The sequence below is a fragment of the Rattus rattus genome, chromosome 7, assembly GCF_011064425.1.
Source record: "Rattus rattus isolate New Zealand chromosome 7, Rrattus_CSIRO_v1, whole genome shotgun sequence".
Classification (NCBI taxonomy): domain Eukaryota; kingdom Metazoa; phylum Chordata; class Mammalia; order Rodentia; family Muridae; genus Rattus; species Rattus rattus.
In genome coordinates, this window is record NC_046160.1 from 111,996,043 (window position 1) to 112,021,959 (window position 25,917).

The window sequence follows — 25,917 nt, forward strand, 5'->3', positions numbered from 1 at the left end:
GTGTGTGTGTTTCTCTAAGGCCAGAAGACAACTCTCCTTCACTGCCTGTTCCAGGGACTGAACCTGAGTGGCCAGGCCTGTGCAGCAGTATTATACATGCTGATGGAGCCTTTCCTTCCCCCTTTCTCTTTCTTTTCCTTTCTTCTTTCTTTCTTTCTCTTTCTTTTCATTTGCTTTTTATTTTAAGAGGGTCTCGGGTAGTTCAGGCTGGCTTTGAGCTAGCTGTGCATACAAATACAATGGTCATCCCTTCACCTTCTGAGTGCTGGGGTCACAGGGATGTGCCACTGTGTCGTTTAAAGTGTGTCTTAAAGCAGCATATCTATTTCATATCATATTTAGGGATTTGGAAAGAAAGAACATAACAGACTATGGTCGGGTCCTTAGGTTACTTACTTTCTCCAATGCGTGCATACTGAACACGGGCCCATCATGGGCTTTAACTGTTTTTACAAGAAAGACATCTCTCCAGATGCATACATCTCCTGTGGATGTTCCAGAAAAAGCCATCTCTTCAGTCCATCCGTACACTGCACACATCATTGTGTCGTTTTTCGCCAGAGTGCCGACGTAGCCTTTTCTTCCAATTAGCCCTCCCCCTGTGCCATAAGAAATAAAAGGGAAAGTATTGCTTTCAAAATGTCCAGCGACAAAGCACAGTTTCATTCCTACTGATTGACAAAAAGACAGTAACAGTATAGAATATTAAAAAGAAAATTACAAAGCTATCAATCAACTTGGGGAATGCTTTATATCATGGATCTTAGGCTATATCTTGTCAGATAAATAACAAAAACTAAGTTTTAGTCAGTTGTTAGAATTTTTAATAATACTTGTCAAAAATTTTATAACTTATTTAAGGATAGAAAAAGTTTTTAAAAGACCAATACAAGTCCACACCAAGAGCCTGTGAGCCTCCCAGGAGGTCCGCAGTAATCAAAGACATAGGTGAGAATTTGCTCAAATACTTATGCTAGCCGGGAACCCCCACCCCACCCCACCCCAGCTCAACTACCCTTCCTACCTTCTTCAGGCTAGCTTCCTACCTAGGCCAGATCAGTGCCCAGACACCCTCCCACATACCACATGCTTGCCTCCTAGGAGATCCTCAATAACCAAAGATACAGAGTCTGGCTGACACAGGGCCCACCCACCCAGCTCCACCTTCCTCTGGTATATTTCTCCACCCAAGTCAGATTAGCAGGCCCTATACCTTCCCATCCCCCACAGCCTGCCTACCTCCCAGGAGGTCAGCAGTAACCATGGACATAGGCAGCCTACTCTTACCAGAGACACAGAGGCCTAGCCTAACCAGGGACAGCAATGCCTGCCTCCAAGGAGACCAGCTTTATCTGCCTCCAAGGAGGCCTGCTCTAGTCAGACACCCAGGCCACTTAGCACCAGAGGTAATGAGATAGCCAGAGGCAAGCATAGGATAAGTGACAGAACCTAATACAATCTGGCACCACCAGAATATAGTTCACCTACCACAGCAAGCCCTGGATAATCCAAAAAGCAAGATAATGACTTAAAATTCCATCTCATGAAGAGGATAGAGCCCTTTAATGAGGATATAAAGAACTCCCTTAAAGAAATACATGAAAGGGGTTGGGATTTAGCTCAGTGGTAGAGCACTTGCCTAGCAAGCGCAAGGCCCTGGGTTCGGTCCCCAGCTCCGAAAAAAAGAAAAAAAAAGAAAAAGAAATACATGAAAACACAGGTAAATAGGTAGAAGCCCTTAAAGAAGAAGCAAATAAATTTCTTAAAGACATACAGGAAAATACAATCAAGCAGGTGAAGGAATTGAACAAAACAGTCCAAGACCTAAAAAATGGAAATAGCAACAATAAAGAAAACACAAATGAAGGCAACCCTGGAGATGGACAACATAGGATAGAATACAAGAGATAGGAAGAGAGAATCTCAGACAAAGATACCATAGAAAATATGGATACATTGTCAAAGAAAATACAAACTGGAAAAAAGCTCCTAACCCAAAATATCCAGGAAATTCAAGTCACAATGAAAAGATCAAAACTAAGAATAATAGGAATAGAAGAGGATGAAGAATCCTAGCTCAAAGGACCAGAAAATATCTTCAACAAAACCATAGAAGAAAACTTCTGTAACCTAAAGAGATGGCCATAAATGTATAAGAAGCCTATAGAACACCAAATAGATTGGACCAGAAAAGAAAATCCTCCATCACATAATAATCAAAACACTAAAAGCACAGAACAAAGAAAGAATATTAAAAGCTGTAAGGGAAAAAGGCCAGATAACATATAAAGGCAGATCTATCAGAATTATACTAGACTTCTCAACAGAGACTCTAAAAGTAAGAAGATCCTAGATAGATGTCATCTAAGAGAATACAAATGGCAGCCCAGGATGCCATACCCAGCAAAACTCTCAATCACCATAGATGGAGAAACTCAACAGAGACACAGCGAAACTAATAGAAGTTATGAGCCAAATGGATTTAACAGATATCTACAGAACATTTCACCCCAAAACAAGAGAATACACCTTCTTCTCAGCACCTCACGGAACCTTCTCCAAAACTGATCATATAATCCAACAGAAAACAAGCCTTAACAGATACAAGAAGATGAGATAATCCCATTCCTTCAGTCAGATCACCATGGACAAAGGTTAGACCTCAATAACAACAAAAACAACAGAAAGCCACATACTCATGGAAGCTGAACAGCTCTCTGCTCAATGACAACTTGGTCAGGGAAGAAATAAAGAAATCAGGGACTTTATAGAATTCAATGAAAATGAAGACACATCATACCCAAACTTTCAGGACACAACGAAAGTAGTGTTAGAGGAAAATTCATAGCACTAAGTGTCTTCATAAAGAAATTGGGAAGATTCTATAAATGCAATTTACCAGCACACCTGAGAACAAAGAGAAAGAAGTACAGGCACCCGAGGAGTGGACGCAGGGAACAGTCAGACTCAGAGCCGAAATCAACCAAACCAAGAGCTGGTTCTTTGAGAAAATCAACTAGATAAACCTTTAGCCAAACCAACTACAGGGCACAGAGACAGTGTCCAAATTAACAAAATCAGAAATGAAAATAAAGTGATAACAACAGAAACTGAGGAAATTAAAAAAATCATCAGAAATTACTACAAAAGTCTACACTCTTCAAAACTGGGAAATCTAGATGAAATGGATGATTTTCTAGACAGATACCACATACCAAAGTTAAATCAAGATCAGATAACTATCTAAATGGTCTCATAACCCCTAAGGAAATAGAAGAAGCCATTAAAAAACACCCAGCGAGAGAGAGAGAGAGAGAGAGAGAGAGAGAGAGAGAGAGAGAGACAGAAAGAGAGAGAGAGAAAGAGACAGACAGACAGACAGACTGACCGACCGACCAGGGCCACATGATTTTAGTACAGAATTCTACCAGATCTTCAAACAAGAGCTAATACCAATACTCCTCTGTTGAAGGAAATACTGAAAAGGGATGCACCATCCCATGCTAGCACCAGTAGTCTCTGGCCCCATTAGTCTCACTGCCCCCATGGCTAACCACATGCAGTGACTACCCATCTCGTGGTTAGCTTTCAAAAATCCCTGTAACTTGGTAAAATCAAAACTCGAGAGACTTGTAATTTATCAGTCAGATTTATATCAGTAAATTATCAACCCACAAAATGCCCCAAAGAAATCCAGAGTCAATTGATATAAACTGTCCACTTAGATTGGACAAATTGTCCTGTCATAATACATCCCTCAAATGATATTCTTAGCTACCTGTGGATATTTAAAGCCACACAGATCTGGGCCATCCTTCTCTTCCTCCATCTTCCTTCCTTCCCTCCTCCCTCCTATCTCTCCCACCTCTCAATAACTCTCAGCTGCCCGCCTTTCTACTGGCGCTAGCCTTGTCTTTCACCTATCTTCACCTGCTTACAGACCGCCACCTACACTCCTCAAACTATTCTAAGAAATAGAAACAGAAGGAACACTACCTAATTCATTCTATGAAGCCACAGGTACTCTGATACCTAAGCCAAACAAAGACCCAACAAAGAAATTGAACTTTAAATCAATTTCCCTTATGAATATCAATGTAAAAATATTCAATAAAATTCTCACAAACTGAATACAAGAACACATCAAAACCATTATTCAGTACAATCAAGTAGGCTTCATCCCAGGGATGCAGAGATGGTTCAATATGTGAAAACCCATCAACGTAATACACTATATAAACAAACTCAAGGAAAAAGCCATCTGATAATCTCATTAAATGCTAAAAAGGCCTTTAATAAAATACAACACCCTTTCATGTTAAAAGTCTTGGAAAGATCAGAAATTCATGGCCTATACCTAAACATAATAAAAGTAATATATAGCAAAGCAACAGCCAACATCAAATTAAATGGAGAGAAACTAGAAGCAATCCCACTAAAATCTGGGACAGGACAAGGTTGCCCACTCTCTCCCTTCTATTCAATATAGTAGTTGAAGTTCTAGCCGGAGCAATTAGACAACAGAAGGAGATCAAGGGGATATGAATTGGAAAGGAAGAAGTCAAGGCATCACTATTTGTAGATAATATGGTAGTATATATAAGTGACCCCAAAAGTCCCCCCAGAGAACTCCTACAGCTCATAAACAACTTCAGCAAAGTGGCAGAATTAACTCAAATAATCAGTAGCCTTCCTTTCACAAATGATAAATGGGCTGAGAAAGAAATTAGGGAAACAACACCGTCCACAATAGCCACAAACAGTATAAAATATCTTGGTGTAAGTCTTATCATGCAAGTGAAAGATCTGTATGACAAGAACTACAAATGGCCAACCAGTGACTGGCCTAACCTGGGATCCTGGGATCCGTCTCATGGGTGGGCACCAACCAAGGCCTGACACTATTACTGATACTATGATGTGCTTACAGACAGGAGCCTGGCATGCCTGTCCCCTGAAAGGCCCAACAAGCAGCTGACTGAGACAGAAGCAGATACTAACACCCAAGCACTGAACTGACCCCTATGGTTGAATTAGGGGATGGATTAAAGAGGCTGAAGGGGAGAGTGACCTCCTAGGAAGACCAGCAGTCTCAACTTACCCAGACCCCAGGGAGTCCCCAGAGACTGAGCCACCAACCAGTAGCTCAGAAGAGCCAGTCCAAGACCCCTGACACAAATATAGCAGAGGTCTACCTGGTCAGGCCTTAGTGGGAGAAGCTGCACTTAATCCTTGAGAGACTAGAGGCCCCAGGGAAGGGGAAGGTCTAGTCGGGGGAAGCACCCTCTTGGAGGCAAGGGGGAATGAGATAAGGAATTGTGGGAGGGAGCAACAGTGGGAATGTAAATAAATAATAAAAATTGGGGGGAAAAGACCAATACAATGACCACTCATATATTTGCTATAAAAAATACACAAACAACTGATAGATCATACCCATCCTTCTACAATCTGCTGACATCCCCAAGATATTGTCAGAGTTACATACACATCGATCTACACTTCTAGAAATCTAATTTTCAGAACTCTATTATTTCTTTATATAAACAACCTATAGTTATTAATTTTCCCATTATTGAGTTTTTACATTGCTTGTAAGTTTTTATTAAGAGTACCTTCCTTTAAACAGGTTTATAAGGGCTTCTCTGCAAGTGTACAGGTTTCTCAGGGCATGACCAGAAGCTGTTCTAAGGTACTGTGTGAACGAGACAGTGTACAAATAAAAAACACATCAACACTTTTTTCCATCAATTCTCCAGAGTTACTATAGCAGCCTACACATCTGCTAACAGTGAAAACAGCCCCTGGTTCACCAATGTCAGGAACACTAGGCACTATCAGACAGGAACATAAAATACCAACTGGATTTTACTGCAGTATTAATTTTCATGCATTAGGGTTGATAACTTTGCACAATTTTCCTATCATCTTGTCCATTCATCATTTATTGATATCATCTACACATTTTTCCAACTGAACTCATCCACTGATTTACTCAAGAAACACATCCACAGACTAGTCATGGCATAAAGAACAGAGCTAAGGGCAAATCAGATGACAAAGCTCTGTTTCCGTGGAGGCCCATGGTAGGAGATATTCAGCAAATATAAGAACCAAGTAAAACACTGTGTTACTTTAGTGATGGTTGAGGCTTTAAAAAAAATAAAAGCCTAAAAAGAAAATGGGAAGTTGGAAGAGTCCATTTTCAGGAGAGTGGGCCACATCCTGTTCTTATTACACAAGGCCATGTCACTTCTGCCCTTAGAAGTTTTCAGTGGTTCTCTGCCTATAACACTTCATGGGATAGAATTCAAAAACACAGGGAGAGACTGATTAACTCATAACATGGGATTCCTAAAGTCTAAATGTGAGATAGAATGGCTTGAAAATCAATTTTTACATCATCCTTATGGTATTTCCTTCAATACAGCCTAAAACTACGCATTTAAGGGTTTAGGTGATACTTAGTTTAAGGAAAATAGGTAATTATGTTCACTTGCCTAATGAATTCTGTGGATCTGACCTTTGAAAATGAGGTAGACAGAAAATACACATGAAATCTTAACATATATCCACTTATGATTCAAGGCTATTAGATATCTAGAAAAACTTTTTTTAATTAGATATATTTCTTTACTTACATTTCAAATGTTATTCCCTTTCCAGGTTTCCTGTCCATAAGCCCTCATCCCCTCCCCTCCCACTAGTAAAACTTTTTTTCCTTATTTTTTTATTGGATATATATTTTTTTACATTTCAAATTTTATCCCCTTTCCCTGTTTCTGGTCCATAAACCCCCTATCCCATACCCTCTCCCCATCTTGTATGAGGGTGTTCTCCACCCAACAACCCCTCCCACCCATCCCCCACCCATCATTCCCCTACACTGGGACCAAAGGCTTCTCCTCCCACTGGTGCCCAACAAGGCCATCCTCTGCTACATATGCAGCTGGAGTCATGGGTCTGTCCATGTGTACTCTTTGGATGGTGGTTTATTCCCTGAAAGCTCTGGTTGGTTGGTATTGTTGTTCTTATGAGGTTGTAAACCCCTTCAGTTCCTTCAAACCTTTCTCTAACTCCTACAACGGGGACCCCATTCGCAGTTCAATGGTTGGCTGTGAGCATTCACCTCTGTATTTGTCATGCTCTGGCAGAGCCTCTAATGAGACAGCCATATCAGGCTCCTGTCAGCATGCACTTCTTGTCTTCATCAATATTGTCTGGGTTTGTTGGCTGTACGTATATGGGCTGGATCCCCAGATGGGGAAGTCTCTGAATGGTCATTCTTTCAGTCTCTGCTCCAAACTTTGTCTCCATATCTCCTCCTATGAATATTTTTGTTCCCCCTTTAAAGGAGTGAATCATCCGCACTTTGGTCGTCCTTCGTCTTGAGCTTAATGTGGTCTGTGGATTGTATCATGGGTAATCTGAGCTTTGGAATAATATCCACTTATCATTGAGTGCAAACCATGTGTGGTTTTTTTTGTGACTGGGTTACCTTACTCAGGATGGTTACTAGGTACTTACTCTAGTTCCATCCATTTGCTATGAATTTCATAAAGTCATTGTTTTTAAAAAGCTGAGTAGTACGCCACTGTGTAGATACACCACCTTTTCTGTATCCATTTCTCTGTTAAAGGACATCTGGGTTTTTTTCAGCTTCTGGTTACTATAAATAAGACTCCTATGAACATAGTGGAGCATGTATCCTTGTTATATGTTGGAGCATCTTTTGGGTATAAGCCCAGAAGTAGTATAGCTGGGTCCTCAGGTAGTACTATGCCCAATTTTCTGAGGAAGTTCAGACTGATTTCCAGAGTGGTTATACCAGCTTGCAATTCCACCAATAATGGAGGAGTGTTCTTCTTTCTCCACATCCTCGCCAGCATCTGTTGTTTGAACTTGAATGTTTGATCCTAGCCATTCTGCCTGGTGTGAGGTGGAATCTCAGGGTTGTTTTGATTTGGATTTCCCTCATGACTAAGGATGTTGAACATTTCTTTAGGTACTTCTCAGCCATTTGATATTCCTCAGCTAAGAATTCTTTGTTTAGCTGTGTACCCCAATTTTTATTACTGTTATTTGATTTACTGGAGTCTAACTTCTTGAGTTCTTTATATATATTGGATATTGGCCCTTTATCAAATATAGAATTGGTAAAGAACTTTTCCCAATCTGTTGGTTGCCGTTTTGACCTAATGACAGTGTCCTTTGCCTTACTGAAGCTTTGTAATTTTATGAAATCCCATTTGTTGATTCTTGACCTTAGCGAATAAGCCATTGGTGTTCTGTTCAGGTAATTTTCCCCAGTGCCCAGGTGTTCAAGGCTCTTCCCCACTTTTTCTTCTATCAGTTTGAGTATATATGGTATTACATGGAGGTCCTGGGTTCACTTGGACTTGAGCTTTGTACAGGGTAATAAGAATGGATCGATTTGCATTCTTCTACAGACTGACCTCCAATTGAACCAGCACCACTTTTTGAAAATGCTATCTTTTTTCCCACTAGATGTTTTTAGCTCCTTTGTCAAAGATCAAGTGACCATAGGTGTATGGGTTCATTGCTGGTTCTTCAATTCTATTCTGTTGATCTATGTACCTGTATCTGTACCAATACCATACAGTTTTTATCTCTATTGCTGTGTAATACAGCTTGAGGTCTGGGATGGTGATTCCCCCAGAAGTTCTTTAATTGTTGAGGATAGTTTTTTGCTATCCTGGGTTTTTGGTTATTCCAAATGAATTTGCGAATTGCTCTTTCTAACTCTGAAGAATTGAGTTGGAATTTTGATGGGGATTGTATTGAATCTGTAGATTGCTTTCAGGAAGATGACCATTCTCACAATATTAATCTGGCCAATCTATGAGCATGGGAGACTTTTAATCTTCTGAGATCTTCTTCATTTTCTTTCTTCAGAGACTTGAAATTCTTGTCATACATATCTTTACTTGCTTGGTTAGAGTCACACCAAGGTATTTTATCTTATTTGTGACTATTGTGAAGGGTGTCATTTCCCTAATTACTTTTTCAGCCTGTTTATCCTTTGAGTAGGGGAAGGCTACTGATTTGGTTGAGGTAATTTTCTATCCAGCGACTTTGCTAAAGTTGTTTATCAGGCTTAGTAGGTCTATGGTGGAACTTTTGGGGTCACTTAAGTATACTATCGTACCATCTGCAAATAGTGATATTTTGACTTCTTCCCATTTGTAACCCTTTGAACTCCTTTTGTTGTCTGATTGCTCTGGCTAGGACTTCTGTCTAGTCCCTGATTTTAGTGGGATTGCTTCAAGTTTCTCTCCATTAGTTTAATGTTGGCTACTGGTTTGCTGTATATTGCTTTTACTATGTTTAGGTATGGACCTTGAATTCATTCGTGACCTTTCCAAGACTTTTAACATGAAGGGGTGTTGAATTTTGTCAAATGCTTTCTCAGCATCTAATGAGATGATTATGTGGCTTTTTTTTCCTTTGAGTTTGTTTATATAGTGGATTACATTGATGGATTTCTGTATATTGAACCATCCCTGCATCCCTGGAATGAAGTGTACTTGATCATGATGGATGATTGTTTTGATATGTTCTTTGATTTGGTTTGCGAGAATTTTATTGAGTATTTTTGTGTCAATATTCATAAGGGAAATTGGTCTGAAGTTTTCTTTAAGTTTCTTTGTTGGGTCTTTGTGGGTCTTAGGTATAAGCATAATTATGGCTTCATAGAAGGAATTGAGTAGGGTTCCTTCTCTTTCTATTTTGTGAAATAGTTTGGACAGTATTGGTATTAGGTCTTCTATGAAGGTCTCATAGAATTCTCCACTAAATACATCTGGTCCTGAACTTGATTTGGTTCAGAGACTTTTAATAATTGCTTCTGTTTCTTTAGGAGTTAGGGACTGTGTGGATGGTTTATCTGATCCTGACTTAACTTTGGTACCTGGTATCTGTCTAGAAAATTGTCCATTTCAATCAGATTTTCCAGTTTTGTTGAATATAGGCATTTGTAGAGGATCTGATGATTCTTTGAATTTCCTCAGATTCTGTTGTTATGTCTCCCTTTTCATTTCTGATTTTGTTAATTTGGATACTCTCTCTGTGCCCTCGGGTTAGTGTAGCTAAGGGTTTATCTATCTTGTTGATTTTCTCAAAGAACCAACTCCTGATTTTGTTGATTCTTTGTATTCTTTTTGTTTCTACTTGGCTGATTTCAGCCCTGAGTGATTATTTCCTGCCATCAATTCCTATTGAGTGTATTTACTTCTTTTTGTTCTAGAGCTTTTAGGTGTACTGTCAAGCTGCTAGTGTATGCTCTCTCCAGCTTCTTTTTGCTTAACACTGCTTTCATTGTGTCCCAAAAGTCTGGGTATGTTGTGCCTTCATTTTCACTAAATTCTAAAAAGTCTTTAATTTCTTTATTTCTTCCATGACAAAGTTATCATTGAGTAAAGTGTTGTTCAACTTCCATGTGTATGCGGACTTTCTGTCATTTTTTGTTGTGATTGAAGACCAGCCTTAGCTCTTGGTGATCTGATAGGATGCATGGGATTATTTCAATCTTCTTGTATATGTTGAGGCCTGTTTTATGACCGATTATATGATCAATTTTGGAGAAGGCATCATGAGGTGCTGAGAATAAAGTATGTTCTCTTGTTTTAGAAGGAAATGTTCTATAGACATCTGTTAAATCCATTTGGTTCATAACCTCTGTTACTTTTTCTATGTGTCTGTTTAGTTTCTGTTTCCATGATCTGTCCACTGTAGAGATTGGGGTGTGAAATCTCCCACTATTATTGTGTGAGCTGCAATGTGTGATTTGAGCTTTAGTAAGGTTTCTTCTATGAATATAGGTGCCCTTGCATTTGGAGCACAGATGTTCAGGATTGAGAGTTCATCTTGGTGGATTTTTTTTCCTTTGATGAGTATGAAGTGTATGTTTTGATAAATTTTGGTTGAAAGTTGATTTTATTTGATATTAGAATGGCTACTTCAGCTTGCTTCTTGGGACCATTTGCTTGGAAAATTCTTTTCCAGCCTTTTAATGGGGTAATGTCTGTCTTTGTCACTGAGATGTGTTTCCTGTATGCAGCAAAATGCTGGGTCCTCTTTCTGTATCCAGTCTGCTAGTCTATGTCTTTTTATTGGGGAATTGAGTCCATTGATGTTAAGAGATATTAAGTAATTGTTGTTTCCTATTATTTTTGTTGTTAGTGGTGCAATCATGCTTGTGTGGCTCTCTTCTTTTGGGTTTGTTGCAAGAAGATTACTTTTTTGCTTTTTCTAGAGTGTAGCTTCCCTCCTTATGTTGGAGTTTTCCATCTATTATCCACTGTAGGGCTGGATTTGTGGAAAGATATTGTGTAAATTTGGTTTTGTCATGAAATATCTTGGTTTCTCCATCTATGTTGAGAGTTTTGCTGGATATAGTAGCCTGGGCTGGCATTTGTGTTCTCTTAGGGTCTGTTTGACCTCTCTCCAGGATCTTCTGGCTTTCATAGTCTCTGGTGAGAAGTCTGGTGTGATTCTGATAGGTCTGCCTTTATATGTTACTTGACATTTTTCACTTATTGCTTTTAATATTCTTTCTTTGTTTTGTGCATTTGGTGTTTTGACTATTATCTGACGGGAGGAATTTGTCTTCTGGTCCAATCTACTTGGAGTTCTGTAGGTTTCTTGTATGTTTATAGGCATCTCTTTCTTTAGGTTAGGGAAGTTTTCTTCTATAATTTTGTTGAAGATATTTATTGGTCTTTTGACCTGGGACTCTTCACTCTCTTCTATTCCTATTATCCTTAGGTTTGATCTTCTTATTGTGTCCCAGATTTCCTGGATGTTTTGGGTTAGGAGCTTTTTGCACTTTACATTATCTTTGACTGCTGTGTCGATGTTTTCTATGGTATCTTCTGCCCCTGAGATTCTCTCATCTATCTCTTGTATAGTGTTGGTGATGCTTGCCTCTATGACTCCTGATCTCTTCCCTGGGTTTTCTATCTCCAAGGTTGTCTCCCTTTGCAATTTCTTTATTGTTTTTATTTCCATTTTTAAATCCTAGGTAGTTTTGTTCAATTCCTTCACCTGTTTGGTTGTGTTTTCCTGTAATTCTTTAAGGGATTTTGTGTTTCCTCTTTAAGGGCTTCTACTTGTTTATCTGTGTTGTCCTGTATTTCTTTAAGGGAGTTATTTATGTCCTTCTTAGAGTCCTCTATCATCATCATGGGATGTGATTTTAAATCCAGATCTTGCTTTTCTGGTGTGTTGGGATATCTAGTATTTGTTTTGGTGGGAGAACTGGGCTCTGATGATGCCAAGTAGTCTTGGTTTCTGTTGTTTAGGTTCCTGTGTTTGCCTCTCGCCATCTGGTTGTCTCTGGTGTTAGCTGGTCTTGCTGTCTCTGACAATGGTTTGACCCTCCTATAAGCCTGTGTGTCAGCTCTCCTGGAGACTGGCTTTCTCCCAGTAGGATCTGGGTACTGAGAGCTGTGGGACCAGTCAGCTCTCAGGTAGAAACCAGAAGGGTCCTGTCCCAGACTATTCCTGGATTCCTGTGTCTGAGGGCTCTAGATGGGTTTCTCTTGGGCCAGGAATGTGAGCAGAAGTGGTGGTCTCCCCTAAGCTCTCAGGATTGTCCACACTTCTGAGAGTCCAGCTCTCTCCCCCATGAGATTTGGGTACAGAGAGCTGTGGGACCTGGTCAGCATTTGGCGCAGGCAGAAACTGGAAGGGTCCTGTCCCAGACTGCTCCTGGGTTCTTGTCTTGAGGGTTCCAGTTGGGTACCTCCAATCAGAAGTGATGGTCTGACCTTTGTTCTCAGGTGTGTCAAAGCTCCTAGAGACTGGCTTTCAGCTCTGGGTTTAGGCAGATACTGTAAGGATCCTGCCCCTGACTGCTGCTCCTACATTCCTGTGTCCGGAGAGCTCTAAGTGGTTCCTCTTGGGCCAGAGATGTGAGCAGAAGTAGTGGTCTCTCCTGAGCTCTCAGGATTGTCCTCACTTCTGAGAGTTCAGCTCTCTCCCCCATGGAATTTGGTTGGGTACAGAGACTATCTAGAAAAACTTAAGGAAAATTTTTACTAAATTGCAATTGTGTGCGTGTGTGTGTGTGTGTGTGTGTGTGTGTGTGTGTGTGTGTGTGTGGTTTTTCAAGACAGAATTTCTCTGTGTAATAGCCCTAGCTATCCTGGACTAGCTTTGTAGACAAGGCAGACCTGGAACTCCCAAAGATCCACCTGCCTCTGCCTTCCAAGTGTTGGGATTAAAAGTGGCGCCATGCTCCAGTTGCCCAGCTCAACTGCACATATTTTCAAGGTATATACATCTCATGTTCTTTTTCTTCTTCTCTTTCTCCTTCTTACTTTTCTCTTTCTTCATCCTCTTCCTTCTCTTACTCTTCTTCCTTCTCCTCCTCTTCCTCCTTTTCTTTTTAGTTGAAGGGCGTCTGTTGCAAGTTTCTGTTTTGTTTTTTACCTGCACACACACACACACACACACACACACACACACACACAAACAAAACAAACAAACAAACAAGAAAACCCAAACAAACAAAAAAACCCCTGTATGCACCTCATGCATGCAATGCCCACAAGGTCCAGTAGAGGGCACTGGATCCCCTACCAGCGAGTGGCCATGTGGGTGCCTAGTAATAAACCTGGGTCCTTGGAAGGCCAGGGGCTCTCAATCACTGAGCCCTATCTCCTGCAGCCTAGTATTTACTTTCTTTAAATCTCTTATTTCAAACAAATATACAGTGGTGGTGGGGTGTGTGTGTTCTAAATGTTACTTAGTAGGCATTTCAATTCCAAATGACTGATACAGTCAAATGAAATGCTTGTTTACATTTATTAGGAATGAAACCACAGTTGAATTGTACTTTGTAACTATAAACACTGTAAGCTCCTGAGTCTGGCACAGCATTCAATACAAATCTGAAACATAAGTTCATGTCCCACATAATTCACAACTCAATACTCATGTGAACTAGGGGAATGCCATCACAAAGTTTGTTCTTTTCTGATGTTTAACTTCTCATGATTAAGACCTATGATCCCCTCCCATCCAAAAGCTTATCTTGGATAATCTTATGTTTACAGGAAGATTTAGTGTTTCTGCACAGTCCTCTATCCAGTTGCCATTATCCCTTTATCAAGACTAAGAAATCTCCATCATTTACACAGTGTCCTTAATTGAACCTCAGGTCACGTTCAGATTTCAGTTTTTCTAAAAATTCTCCTTGTCTATCCCAAGATCCAGTCCAGTATACCACACTGTACTTAGCTAAATTATTTTAAAGGTAATGCTTTCTAGAATTTCAAAGAAGTAAAAAGAAACATCTCCTTACCTGCTCTACGCCAAAATTTCATGTGTTTAATCCCAGCTGTAATTAGTTTATCAGGCACATAGGGGTTCATTTTCACAACAAAAATCTTATCTTTACTGCCTCTGAAACAAACCAAAATGTTTTAGCTCTGTGGATAACCCATCCCAGAACAACCCACATCCTATCTGTAGTCTTCTACCTACTGGATAATTGTTTCCTGCTGGTATCTGACATTCAGGCTGTGAAATCATTTATTTGTACTTTTGTCGCTATTTAAATATGTTAACTCTGCTCAGCAGATTCTCCAGACAGTAGAAACCGTGAACACAGAACTTCATTTAGATAGTACCCATGAGCCCTGCTGGATATTGAACAGGGAATGCTATGTGTGGAATGCTATGTGACAAGAAAGGGTTTAAAAATTTTGAAGTAGGAATTAATAACAATTTAACATATCATACAATATTCCTTTTATTACATTTATTTATTTCAGAGGAGAAGTATTCATTGAGTGTCAGACACGGGGAACAGCCTGCAGGGATCACTTTTCTCCTTCTACCGTGTCATAGGTCTAGTGATCAAGCTATAGTTACACTCGGTGTCTTTGGACATCAACTATACACTCCATACAAAGCATTCATATTTTTAAGTACTTTAGCATCTCAATCTGAGGAATAACAAACTTAAAATGTAGTCTCTGGCACCATTAACTACTTTCCCCTTCAAGCACTGTTAATATTTTATTATAAAATAAATGCTCATTTTAGAAAACATAGAAATAAAGAAAATATTAGAAAAACATACATTTATACATACACATGCATATGTATGTCTTTTTTCAATTACATGTGTGAGCATTTGGCCATGCTTCCCAGTTGGTATATAACAGCTTTTAATGGAAGTCATTGTTTGAGAATGGCAAATAGAAATAGTAATTTCTAATTTCCTATTATAGGCAAATTAAAAAAATAGGTTCACAAGGGTTAAACTTACAAAGAAATAATAAAATAATTTATTATTTTGGTTTGATTATATTTATTTAATTGTAATAAAAGCTGTAATTACTTAAAAAAGAAAAACCTCACATACTAGCTTGACTTCAAAACGGCAAAGTACATGGTAACATTAGTGTTTTGCCAACATGGGAAGTATTCTCCCTACCTTGCCACTGAAAGTTTCTCCCCTTTCTTCCAATCCCACAATACAATGGTGTGGCTATCATCTATTCCAACTGAAGCCAGGCGTTTCCCATCAGCTGTGACAACCAAAAAGATGAGATTCCAATTTAATTTCATTCAGTCAAACCCATCTAAAGTGTTTTCTAGAGCCACACGCTCTCATTTGAATAGGACCTCCACCCCAAGGCTCTTGTAGCATGCTGGATGCTTGGCCCCCAGGTGATGTAAACTGGTAGATTAGTTAAGAGATGGACCTGGTATGGAGATTCAATGTTGGGTGCTCTGCTCTAAGAAAGGTATAATGCTGGAGGGTGTGGGGCTGTTCCTAAAGCTCTAGCCTGTCTGTGGAATCCACTGCCCAAGAGGGCTGACTTGTCTGGATGCAGTGGGAAAGGCTGCACCTAATCCTGCAGAGACTTGATGTGCCAGGGTGGGGGAGATCCAGGGGGCCTCCACCTTCTCAGAGGAGAAGGGGAGGGGAGTAGCATTTGGGATGTAAATAAATACATAAAAAGAAAGTTATAATGCTCTTTCAGGAAGAGTTAGCTCTATTGTAATGGCTGCTATAATAAAAACAAGTTAGACCCCTAAACCTCTCTGGCTTCCTGTCTCACAGTGTTATATCTTCCTTTTATACTTAACTCCCGCCATGATGCTATCTGTCACAATGAGATTCAACCAAGGAGAATCTCGCCACAAGCAGAACCAATGGAGCCACCTGACTTGAACTTTTAATTTCCATAACTGTGAGTTAACTAGGTCTCTGTTTTTATTAGTACCCACCTCAGGTGTGATTTTATAGCAACAGAAAGTAGACTAATATGCTAGAGCACTATATTAAAAACTTTAAAAAGTAATGATAAATGTTAGACAATATGTATCCATCCATGAAAAGAGAATTTAGAAGAAAATGAGGATATTGGTTTTTTTTTAAAGTTTTAGTGTGTGTGTGTGTGTGTGTGTGTGTGTGTGTGTGTGTGTGTGTGTGTGTGTGTAAGTTAGAAGACACTCTATGAAGGTGGTTCTCTCCATCTACCTTTATATGCGCACCAAGGATTGAACTCAGGTTGTCAGACTCAAGAAGCAAGTGATTTTTATCCACAGAGCCATCTTCCAAGTTAGGAATTCCAATGGGTTTTTGAATCACTGTCACACTTAAGTTACTTTATGTATTCAGGACATTGGGAGGAAGGAAGGATGGAATGGTAAATGTATAAAATGATGGCTATTGTACATATCCTGTGTGGTGAATATTACTTAATACATGTTTGTGTAAGAACATCATACTAGGGCCTCAAGGACAGCCCAATGGTAGAGCACTTCTTTGGTGTATGTAAAGCCTTGGCATCCACTACTGGCACCACACACATAAATCACCCTATACCCCATCAACATAAAATAAGTCAATTAAAACAAATCCAAAATCTTCATTAATTAAATGAGAATAATCAGGAAAGGAAGGGGAAATGCATCTATTTCAACTAAATTCACTGTAAGAACTTTACTGTGACATAAAAATTCAGTGACTAAAGTTCATCAAAGAAAATGCATCTACATTACAACATGCTATCATTAACATGACTGCTTTTAGTGTAGACCAAGTTTCAGTTGTCATTGTTAGCAAACAGCAAGTAATGGCTATATTAAATATTGAAGCCAATGACTACTGTAACAGTGACAGACACGCATGTGTCTACAGGTTATAAGGGTCACAGTGTGAGAAGAACCTTTTCCACTCTGCCTCACTTTTGCAACCCTTAATCAGTTGCTCAGTGCTACCACTGATGGTTTTATTGTTGACCCTTGCAGTCTGCTTTACATTTTTTTGATTCTTGACTATTAGTACTCTTGACTATGTGTGTGTGTATATGCTTCCCCCAAATCTCATTTATGAATAACTGACTTTGGCTAGGGCAGCAAAAACACCAATTCATGGCATACATATCTTCAATAATGACATTGTCTCCCAATGCACACAGCAGCTTTTACTGCAGGCATATCTGCAGTTGCTGCACTGACAGCATGAACTGAAATTGTAAGATCTACTAAAACTGCTACTTAATAAGGACATCTAAAAAGCACTCTTAGTAACCCTAAACATCTTAAAAGTTTACTTTGAAGCTATAGAAGATCAGTATCAAAGTTTATGCAAAGGGAAGGGACATATTACAGGAGCACCTGTGATGGTTTTAGGTGTTTTGCAGAAAACCATTTTTATGCTACATTATCATGGACATTTTTAAAAGACTTCATGGCTATAGTCATTACACTGTAATTATAAACAAGCCAGAAGACCAAGTTCCACCATTAGCTTGCTCACAACAGTATGCACACTTGACAAACTCTGCGAAGCCAAATGGCAAGCTTAGCTAGCACGGATTCACAAGTTATGTTCCCTCTGAAGTTTGAACATTCTTACTGAGACAGAGAGCCTCACCTGAGAAATCCACAGCACAGATGCCATATTGGTGGTAGCCCTTTAATATAGACAATGGTTTAATGGTTTCTGTGTCCCAGACGTGAATTGAGGGATCTCTACCAACCTGATAAAGATATAATTATAAAAGGCATTGTAAACAATTATTTTTATATCTGTTAAAAGGAAACAAAATGCTTATATAATCTTTACTTGTCACAGAAACTTATCAAGTTAAAAACAAAAAGCAGGTAATAAGCACTGTATTTTTTATTAACATTTCTTCAAATTCTAATGAGACAGAAGAGAGCAGAGTGAAGAGATAACTAAGGAAAATGATACAAACTAATGTAAATGAAACATCACCATTTTATTCACATACATTTAGTACCCACTAATTTGCTAACTAAAAACAGTCTGAAGATGTTATTAATTAAGAGGGTTGAATTAAGACGGTTGAGGTTGTGGCTTACGGGCACAGCACATGTTTAGTACATACGGAATCCCATGTTGAATACCCAGGGCAAAACAAAAACAGATAATAAAGCTAGGCACAGTGTCTCTCTACATATTATAGAACTATATATGACTCATTCTCCTTCTATAATTCATTAAAAAAGATAATAGATGATTACTAAGACCCTATTGTTGGCAGAGTTCCTGTGAAGAGCGCTTTAAGTATTATGACGTTTAGATAACTTTTGCAAACTCCTTAGAAGAACAGGACATTTCAAATAAGAACATATGGCCTCATGAGAATAAAACAGCTTTCAAGGAAAGGTGTCATGAAACAGATAATACACAATAGAGTTGTGACTTCAGAAAGTCTTGGATGAAGAGAAGCAATCAAGATTATTCTAGATTAATTCAGAAAGGGTCAAAACACTAAGCATGGACATGAGACCAAAGTGGACAACAGCACTCTGGCATTAGTCATTTTTCACACCATTAATACAGTTTTTATTGATACACATTATCTAAAATAGTGGGGTCATAACATTTTTACATGTGTATAATACACTTTTGAACACACTGCCCCTCCTAGAAGAAACTTCAAACGCACTCTCATACCCCTTACCCCATCCCTTTAACATTACGCTATGGCTTGGATCTGAGGCCCTCATATGTTAGAGTTGGTCTCTAGCCCATGGCTGTAATCAGGAATGGCAAACCTTTAAGACAGAGCCTCGTGGGAGGAGGCTCAGTCATCTGCAGTGTCACTCAAACGCCCATTCCTACTTGTCTGCTTCACAGCCAGCACGGCTGAGCAGTTTCCCCCACCATGTGTCCCCTAATGTGCCACCTCACCATGGGCTCAAAGGCAAGGCCACATGACCACTGAAACCCCTGAAGCTGAGAAGCAAGGTAAATCTGTCCTCTTTGTTTCCTTCAGACATTTTGCCATAGCAACAAACATGAGACTAACAAGTGGTTTATGATGCTCCCTTACACACAAGTAATCTACAATTGTCAATTATTGCTCTATGTAATTAACTATAAAGGTACATATATCATGATTATATATAAAGCAGTTCCTGAAAGAACAATGGTAGAGGACAAGTATACTTTTATACAAGAGAAACAGCACTGACCCGGCCAGTGGCTCATTAAGCCATCACCTAACATTACTAGTGTCTTTAAGTTTTACCTCTGACAGTTTACAGCATGACTCCTGCCTAATACTCCAGTTTCCTTCATTTCCACCACTGTTTCTTCCTAATTTTGTGACCTGTCATTTAAATATAACCCTTCAAGAGTCCCCCTTTAAATACCCTGGTTCTTCTTTTGACATTTTTGTCTGAAACAAGTTTCTTTCCATTTCAATGATTAAATCCACAAAGTCTCCCAAGCCTCTTTGATTTCTTTTTATGCATTCAATACCAACATTTTCAGTTCCATGTTGATCACTTCAAACATCTCATCTGAAGTGATGATGAATGTTAGGGACTGACATTCACGGAGAAGTTATTTACTTTACAGATTCTATTCCACAGCCCTAAAAACTCTGGCTTATTTAACAACCATCATAATTCCTAGGTACCAATTTTATCCTTAGTTTAAAGATGAGGAAACAGAGGCACAGAATTTGACATAGACAATAAATAAAGGCTCTTGGATTGAAACACCAAATTCCGTCTGGCTGATAATAGCACGTAGCACTAGAGAAGCAGGACTGGGACATCTCATGTCGGGATACAGGCACACGTTGGTCAGTGTTCTATCACGGCGACAGAGCACTGGAGATAATCGACTTACTTTGACTCATGGTTTTCAAGATTTCCCTCCATGGTTGTTGTCACGTTTGCCTTTGCGTATCAAATATTTTCAAAGTTTGGGATAAAAGTAAAGTAAGCAAACATTAAGAAGCTACTAAAGTTCTTAAATACAGTAAGAATCTACAGACAATATTTTGCCTCCTTCTTTATGAATACCCACATAGAGAGGTATTCATTACAAAATTTCAGAACCTATGCCATTGCAAACCTGGTAGGTACTGCAACTGAAAAATAAGACATAGTCATTCTGTGTTTCCCTGTTTCCTGTCTGTCAAGTAATTACTTATATTGCTTTAGTGACTCAACCTAAAAAAATCAGGTTTAGGGGCTGGGGAGATGGCTCAACAGTCAAGAGCACTTCCTGCTCTGCCAAATGACCCAGGTCCACTCAGTGGCTCACATCATCTGTAATTCTAGTACCAGGGGATCTTATACCCTTTTCTAGCCTCCATGGTACCATGCACATGGTACACAGAAATATATGCAGGCAAGACATCTATACACATAAAACTAAAAATAAATCTCAAAGTAAGGTTTTGCAAAGGTTTCCTATCTGACTTATTGTTTCATGGCCTTTTAAGGGAACTTACCTGGCCTGTTGCCACATAGTCTTTCAAAGGATGAATAGCCAGACACAGGATATCATCATCATGACCCAAGTAAAAACGCTGAGTGTTCTGCTGTCTATTATATATGACACCCACTGCTGCTACATGGTACACAATTTCACCAATTTGAGTGTAGAAAAGATTGCTTCGACAGTCATAACCTCTGTAACTAATGCAGAAAACAAATCATGCACAACACATTTTAATCTTTCATCTGATCAATATCTAACACAGAGATGTATGTATCATTGGGATCATTTAGTTTTCAGTTTTAAAAGAACTGAATAATTAAAAAATACCAGCTTCTTAGAATCTACATACTATTATGAGCTTCTCAGATTACAGATAGCTAAATCTAGGCTAAGGTATTGAGTGAGGAAAAAAATCAGGTCTAGAAAAGGAATTTCTGGTATTCTAACAATTGCAAAAACACTATCACATTTGTTTTCTACAGAGTAAAGCCACTTCTTTTTATATACAATCAGATAAGGAAAGAATATATGTTTGTATTCGGGTATTTCTGGAAGTAAATATTATTTATAGGGCAAGGGACTGACACTTAGGGCACAGGGAGAGGAAGAAAAGAGACAAGGGGATTTCAAACAGCACTTTTCTATGCACATTGCTGAGCTGTGACTATGTAACACAGGTTTCCACAGTAACTGTAAGCAGCAATTAGAATACACAAATCTTCAAATGGTGAAAACAATCCCCCATCAATGACAACCTTGCTTTGTGCTTCAAAGAAGTCCAACTCACATAACACAGTGGAACAAAAATGCCATCTATTTTAACACCAAAAAAGAAATCCTTTTTAAAAAGAGTTATCCTACTTGTGTGTGTATCTGTCGCACATGTGCAGGTGCTTTTGGAGGCCACCTGATGTAGCTTCTAGGAATGGAACTTAGGTCCCATGGAAGAGCAGCAAACCTTCCTAACCACAGAGCCATCTCTCTAGTCCTGGAAACACTTTTCATAAATTCTTTTCAAATTCTGAGAAGGCATCACCAGTCTGGTGAGAAAATGTGTGCTGACTGAGAGTAGAGGTTGCTGCTGCACAGCTGAACTGTGAGGCCCGTACGTCATGTGCTCAAGGACTCCAGAAACCAGTAACGATGAGATGGACATCAAATCCTAACTACTCAGGCAAGGGTATTAAGTGCAAACTCAAATTCAAACACACAAATGAATACAGTATTTTGTACCCATGAATGAAGTGTAATCGAATACTATTTCCTGGAGCACGTTCTCTTCGTTTAGAAGTAGCACTTTTCTGCTTCTCTTTGCATTGTTCTTTGAGTTGAGGTAGATCTTCTTTGTAAACCTTAAAAATATATGCAGAAAAACGATTAAGGTAAGAATTAATAAAGATGCTCATATACGCAATATAACTTTCATATGCTGATAAGAGAACACTTGGAATTTAGTGCTCCAAGACCTTTCTATGAGTCATAGGGAAACATTAAAGGGGAATGTGGCAGTCTCCTGTAACAAACAGTAGACAGGCAAACAGAACACTGGCTTACTTAGTACATCAAGAATTTAATATAAAAGAGCACTTTATGCACGTGTGCTATGATGATCAAAGGGGAAACGAAAGGGTTACCAATACTGGACAAATTAAAGTCATAAAACTTCACAATAGATATAAGTAGTGGGAATCAAGATGAAGAAACTGGACGTTGGGAGACTAAGTCACAGGTTGATAGGACATTACCTGCCGGTGGTAAGTAAGCTGTGTCTCTTGCTCAATCTCAGAGTCTAGTTCTGGAACATCAGACAGATCTGAATCTGATTCATCGCTGTTGGACTCAGTCAGACTTTCTGTAAACGTTTAAAAAACAAAGTGTCATTTGTTTAAAGGCATTGTTGAAAGTATTGTTTACTTTCAATACAACAGTGTAAAACTAATGACTAAGAGAGGACTGTCAGCCTGACATGTAAACAAGCCATAACAGTTAAATGAAATGACCTATCCAAGTGACACTGATGTCAGTAAACTACACTACAGATTATCTAACCATCCACGCACTGAAACACAACAGCTCCTTTAAATCTCCACACTGCCTCCCCAACGGCTGCTACACTAAATTTAAGTGTCCGTGCAGATATAATTGAATATAACTTACAATCAGCATGAAAAACAGCTAAAAATTCTACATACAACAGATGAATGGACATTTTCTTGATTTCTTACAGGGCATAAAAACCTTGGAACCCATATCTCCAAGATGTTGGTAGAACTATTATTTCACTCATTTGACAAATTAAACTCCCACCCAAATTCGTCGTATAGCATGCTCCATGACCTCAACTTTGAAGATAGCATCTCCTCTAACGGGACAGCTCTGCTGGCTGAGAAGCCTCAATGGTAAAGTTGCTAGTGTGGAGATATGGATGGGGAGCTGTTCATGCTTACCTTGCGGTGCTATGTGAAGAGCATCTTTTAATTTTCTCTCAGGAATAAATTTCCACTGAAAGACAGAGTGATCCGCTCCACCAATAGAAATAACCCACTGGTAATCATGTGACCATCTGACATTAGTTACATGAGCTGAATGGCCAATGTATTTTCTGAACTTGGCCCCTATAACAAAAATATATCTTTAAATTGATAAAGGGCACACACACACACACACACACACACACACACACACACACACTCCCCACTTTAAACAACAACCACTTTATCCAAACTATTACAACATCACAATATGACCAGAAGAGAAAATGATCTTAAAATTAGTTAAAAGAACAAATGGATGAACTGAAGGGTTCAAATATTTCCTTTGCTTATTTTATCATATGGTTTGGTAGGAACTACAAAAACTGTGAGATATATGCAGTTTGGACACAGGACTTGTACGAAGAGAGCTAGATGGGACCCAAAAGCCAACTCCCTGATGACTAGCTTTCATAATAGCAGGAGGTGCATACATGCTGCCAAGGGACGCAAGCTCAACCATCCTACCAGCTGTGACACCTGTGAACTACAACAATGATAATCAAGGATGATAATCCCTCAAGGTGTAATGATGACACATATTTTGGTGGTAACCAACAGCTGTATAACGGACTCAAGGCTTACTCAGCAGGAGAGGAATCATGACTAGTACCTAGGCAACTACCAAAGGCCACTGAGGTCCAGATTTCAGAGGAGAACATACTGTTGCCTCACCTAGACTCCTAACTTTAGTCTAATTACTTATTCTTACACCCACAGACAAGGGTAGCTCCTAATCTTTATCGAAGAATCTTTTTTGTATCAAAGATTATTACAGAAAGTCATGACTGGTCAAAATGTGGGGAGCCCAGTCCCAACTGATAACATCTGTAACACCTAAGGCTTGGGGATGTTATAAAAGAACTGTAAGAACTCTGGAAGTCTTCTGCAAGATAGAATATTCTAGATACGACAGGGAAGTTTCACCCATGAAGTCTCAACAAAATGGCTGCTAAAATAAGACCTGAACAATGACAGCACTAGTTGGCATGCCAAAGTAAATGGGGGGGAAGGGGGGACGAATATAGTCGCAGTCCTAGAAGAGGTACAGGCAAATATACAAACTACTGAGGGAGGGGGGATCAGCCTTCCTCACAGATGAGCACTCTAAATCTCAGCCAACCCCAAAAGGTCAGCCAGAAAAAAAATACAAAAAAGCAACACCGAGTTATCGTTTTGTATTTATATATTTATTTGCAGATACATTGTAGATATGTATGTGTAATTTGAAAGGGGAGCCATGAGAGGTGTGGGAGGGAGAAAAAAAGAGGAGGAAATTATGTAATTAATTTTTATTAAATAAAAAAGTAAAAAACATAGAAAAAAACTGTTAGGTGGTAGGTGTGCTGGTTCACACCTGGCTCCAAGGAAGGCTAAGGTGGGAAAAATCACAAGTTTGAGGCCTGCCTGAGCAACTTTGTGAGACATTACCTGGGGTAATGTTGTGAGACAAACGGGCTGGGGTATATGTAGTTTACTAACATGTGTCAGTCTCTGGTTTTGATCCCCATTAGCATACACACACACACACACACAAAATAAAGCAAAATGTATGGCACATGCACACACACACACACACACACACACACACACACACACACACACACACACACGGAAATAGATAAAAAGATTCCGTTGTCAAAGAACATACATGGGTTCAACCTAAGTAGCAGATGTACAGCTTGGTCTTCATGTGGGTCCCAAATAACTGGAGTGAGGGCTACCCCACAGCTGTTGCCTGTATGTGGAATATGCTCTTCTAGCTGGGCTGCCTTGTCTGGCCTCAGTGGGAGATCAGGTTGCACCCAGCCTCGTGGAGACTTGAAAGGCCAGTGTGTTGGGGGGATATCCCGGGGACCCCACCCCTCAGAAGAGAAGGAGAGGGAGGATGAGGAAGGGACTGTGGGAAGGGGTGACCGAGAGGGGGGCAGTGAGTGGAATATAAAGTAATTAAGTAAAAAAAAAATAATAACAATAATAAAACATTTTTTTAAAGATTTGGTTGTATAGAAATTAAGAACTAGTAGATAAAAGACATTAAAAAAATAAAAAAGAGGCCAAGCATGGTAACACACACCTGTAATCCCTATATTTAGGAGGTAAAGACTGGCAGATCCAGAACTTAGGTCTAGCCTTTTCAACTATACTAAGTTTGAGGCTAGCCTGGGATTCATGAAACCATCTATTAGAAAAATAAAAGGGAAAAGGAGAGAAGAAAAAGACTGGTTGCATATTGAAAGATGATAGCTGCAAATTATAAATATTATAATTTGAACTTATTGAAATATGTAAACATGGGCTGGAGAGATGGCTCAGCGGTTAAGAGCACTGACTGCTCTTCCAGAGGTCCTGAGTTCAATTCCCAGCAACCACATGGTGGCTCACAACCATCTGTCATGAGGTCTGATGCCCCCTTCTGGTCTACTCACATAAAATAAATCTTTAAAAAAAAAATATGTAAACATTTCAACAAAAGAAGCAACCATATAGAAAGAAGAATACACAGGGAATACATAAACCTGCCCTGAAAACATCTGAAAATAAAGCTCAGTCTCATTAGGAGAGATTTTAATGAGACCACAAAACATGACCATTTACAGTATCTACATTCACCAAAATTAGAAGAAA

At 39.3% G+C, this 25,917-nt stretch overlaps 1 protein-coding gene across 6 annotated transcripts in view; it reads right to left on the reverse strand.

Annotated features, from left to right (window-relative positions):
- The window catches only part of Eml5 (EMAP like 5), a 119,164-nt gene that overhangs the window by 52,330 nt on the left and 40,917 nt on the right, over nucleotides 1–25,917 (reverse strand). For all 6 annotated transcript variants that reach the window (XM_032908248.1, XM_032908250.1, XM_032908251.1 and 3 more), the window contains exons 11-18: nucleotides 23,206–23,373; nucleotides 22,504–22,610; nucleotides 21,992–22,110; nucleotides 20,769–20,955; nucleotides 17,924–18,029; nucleotides 15,470–15,563; nucleotides 14,330–14,430; nucleotides 397–599 (exon numbers count right to left, since the gene is read on the reverse strand). In XM_032908248.1, the coding sequence (XP_032764139.1) occupies nucleotides 397–599; nucleotides 14,330–14,430; nucleotides 15,470–15,563; nucleotides 17,924–18,029; nucleotides 20,769–20,955; nucleotides 21,992–22,110; nucleotides 22,504–22,610; nucleotides 23,206–23,373 (1,085 nt within the window). The remainder of the gene's footprint in view (nucleotides 1–396; nucleotides 600–14,329; nucleotides 14,431–15,469; nucleotides 15,564–17,923; nucleotides 18,030–20,768; nucleotides 20,956–21,991; nucleotides 22,111–22,503; nucleotides 22,611–23,205; nucleotides 23,374–25,917) is intronic.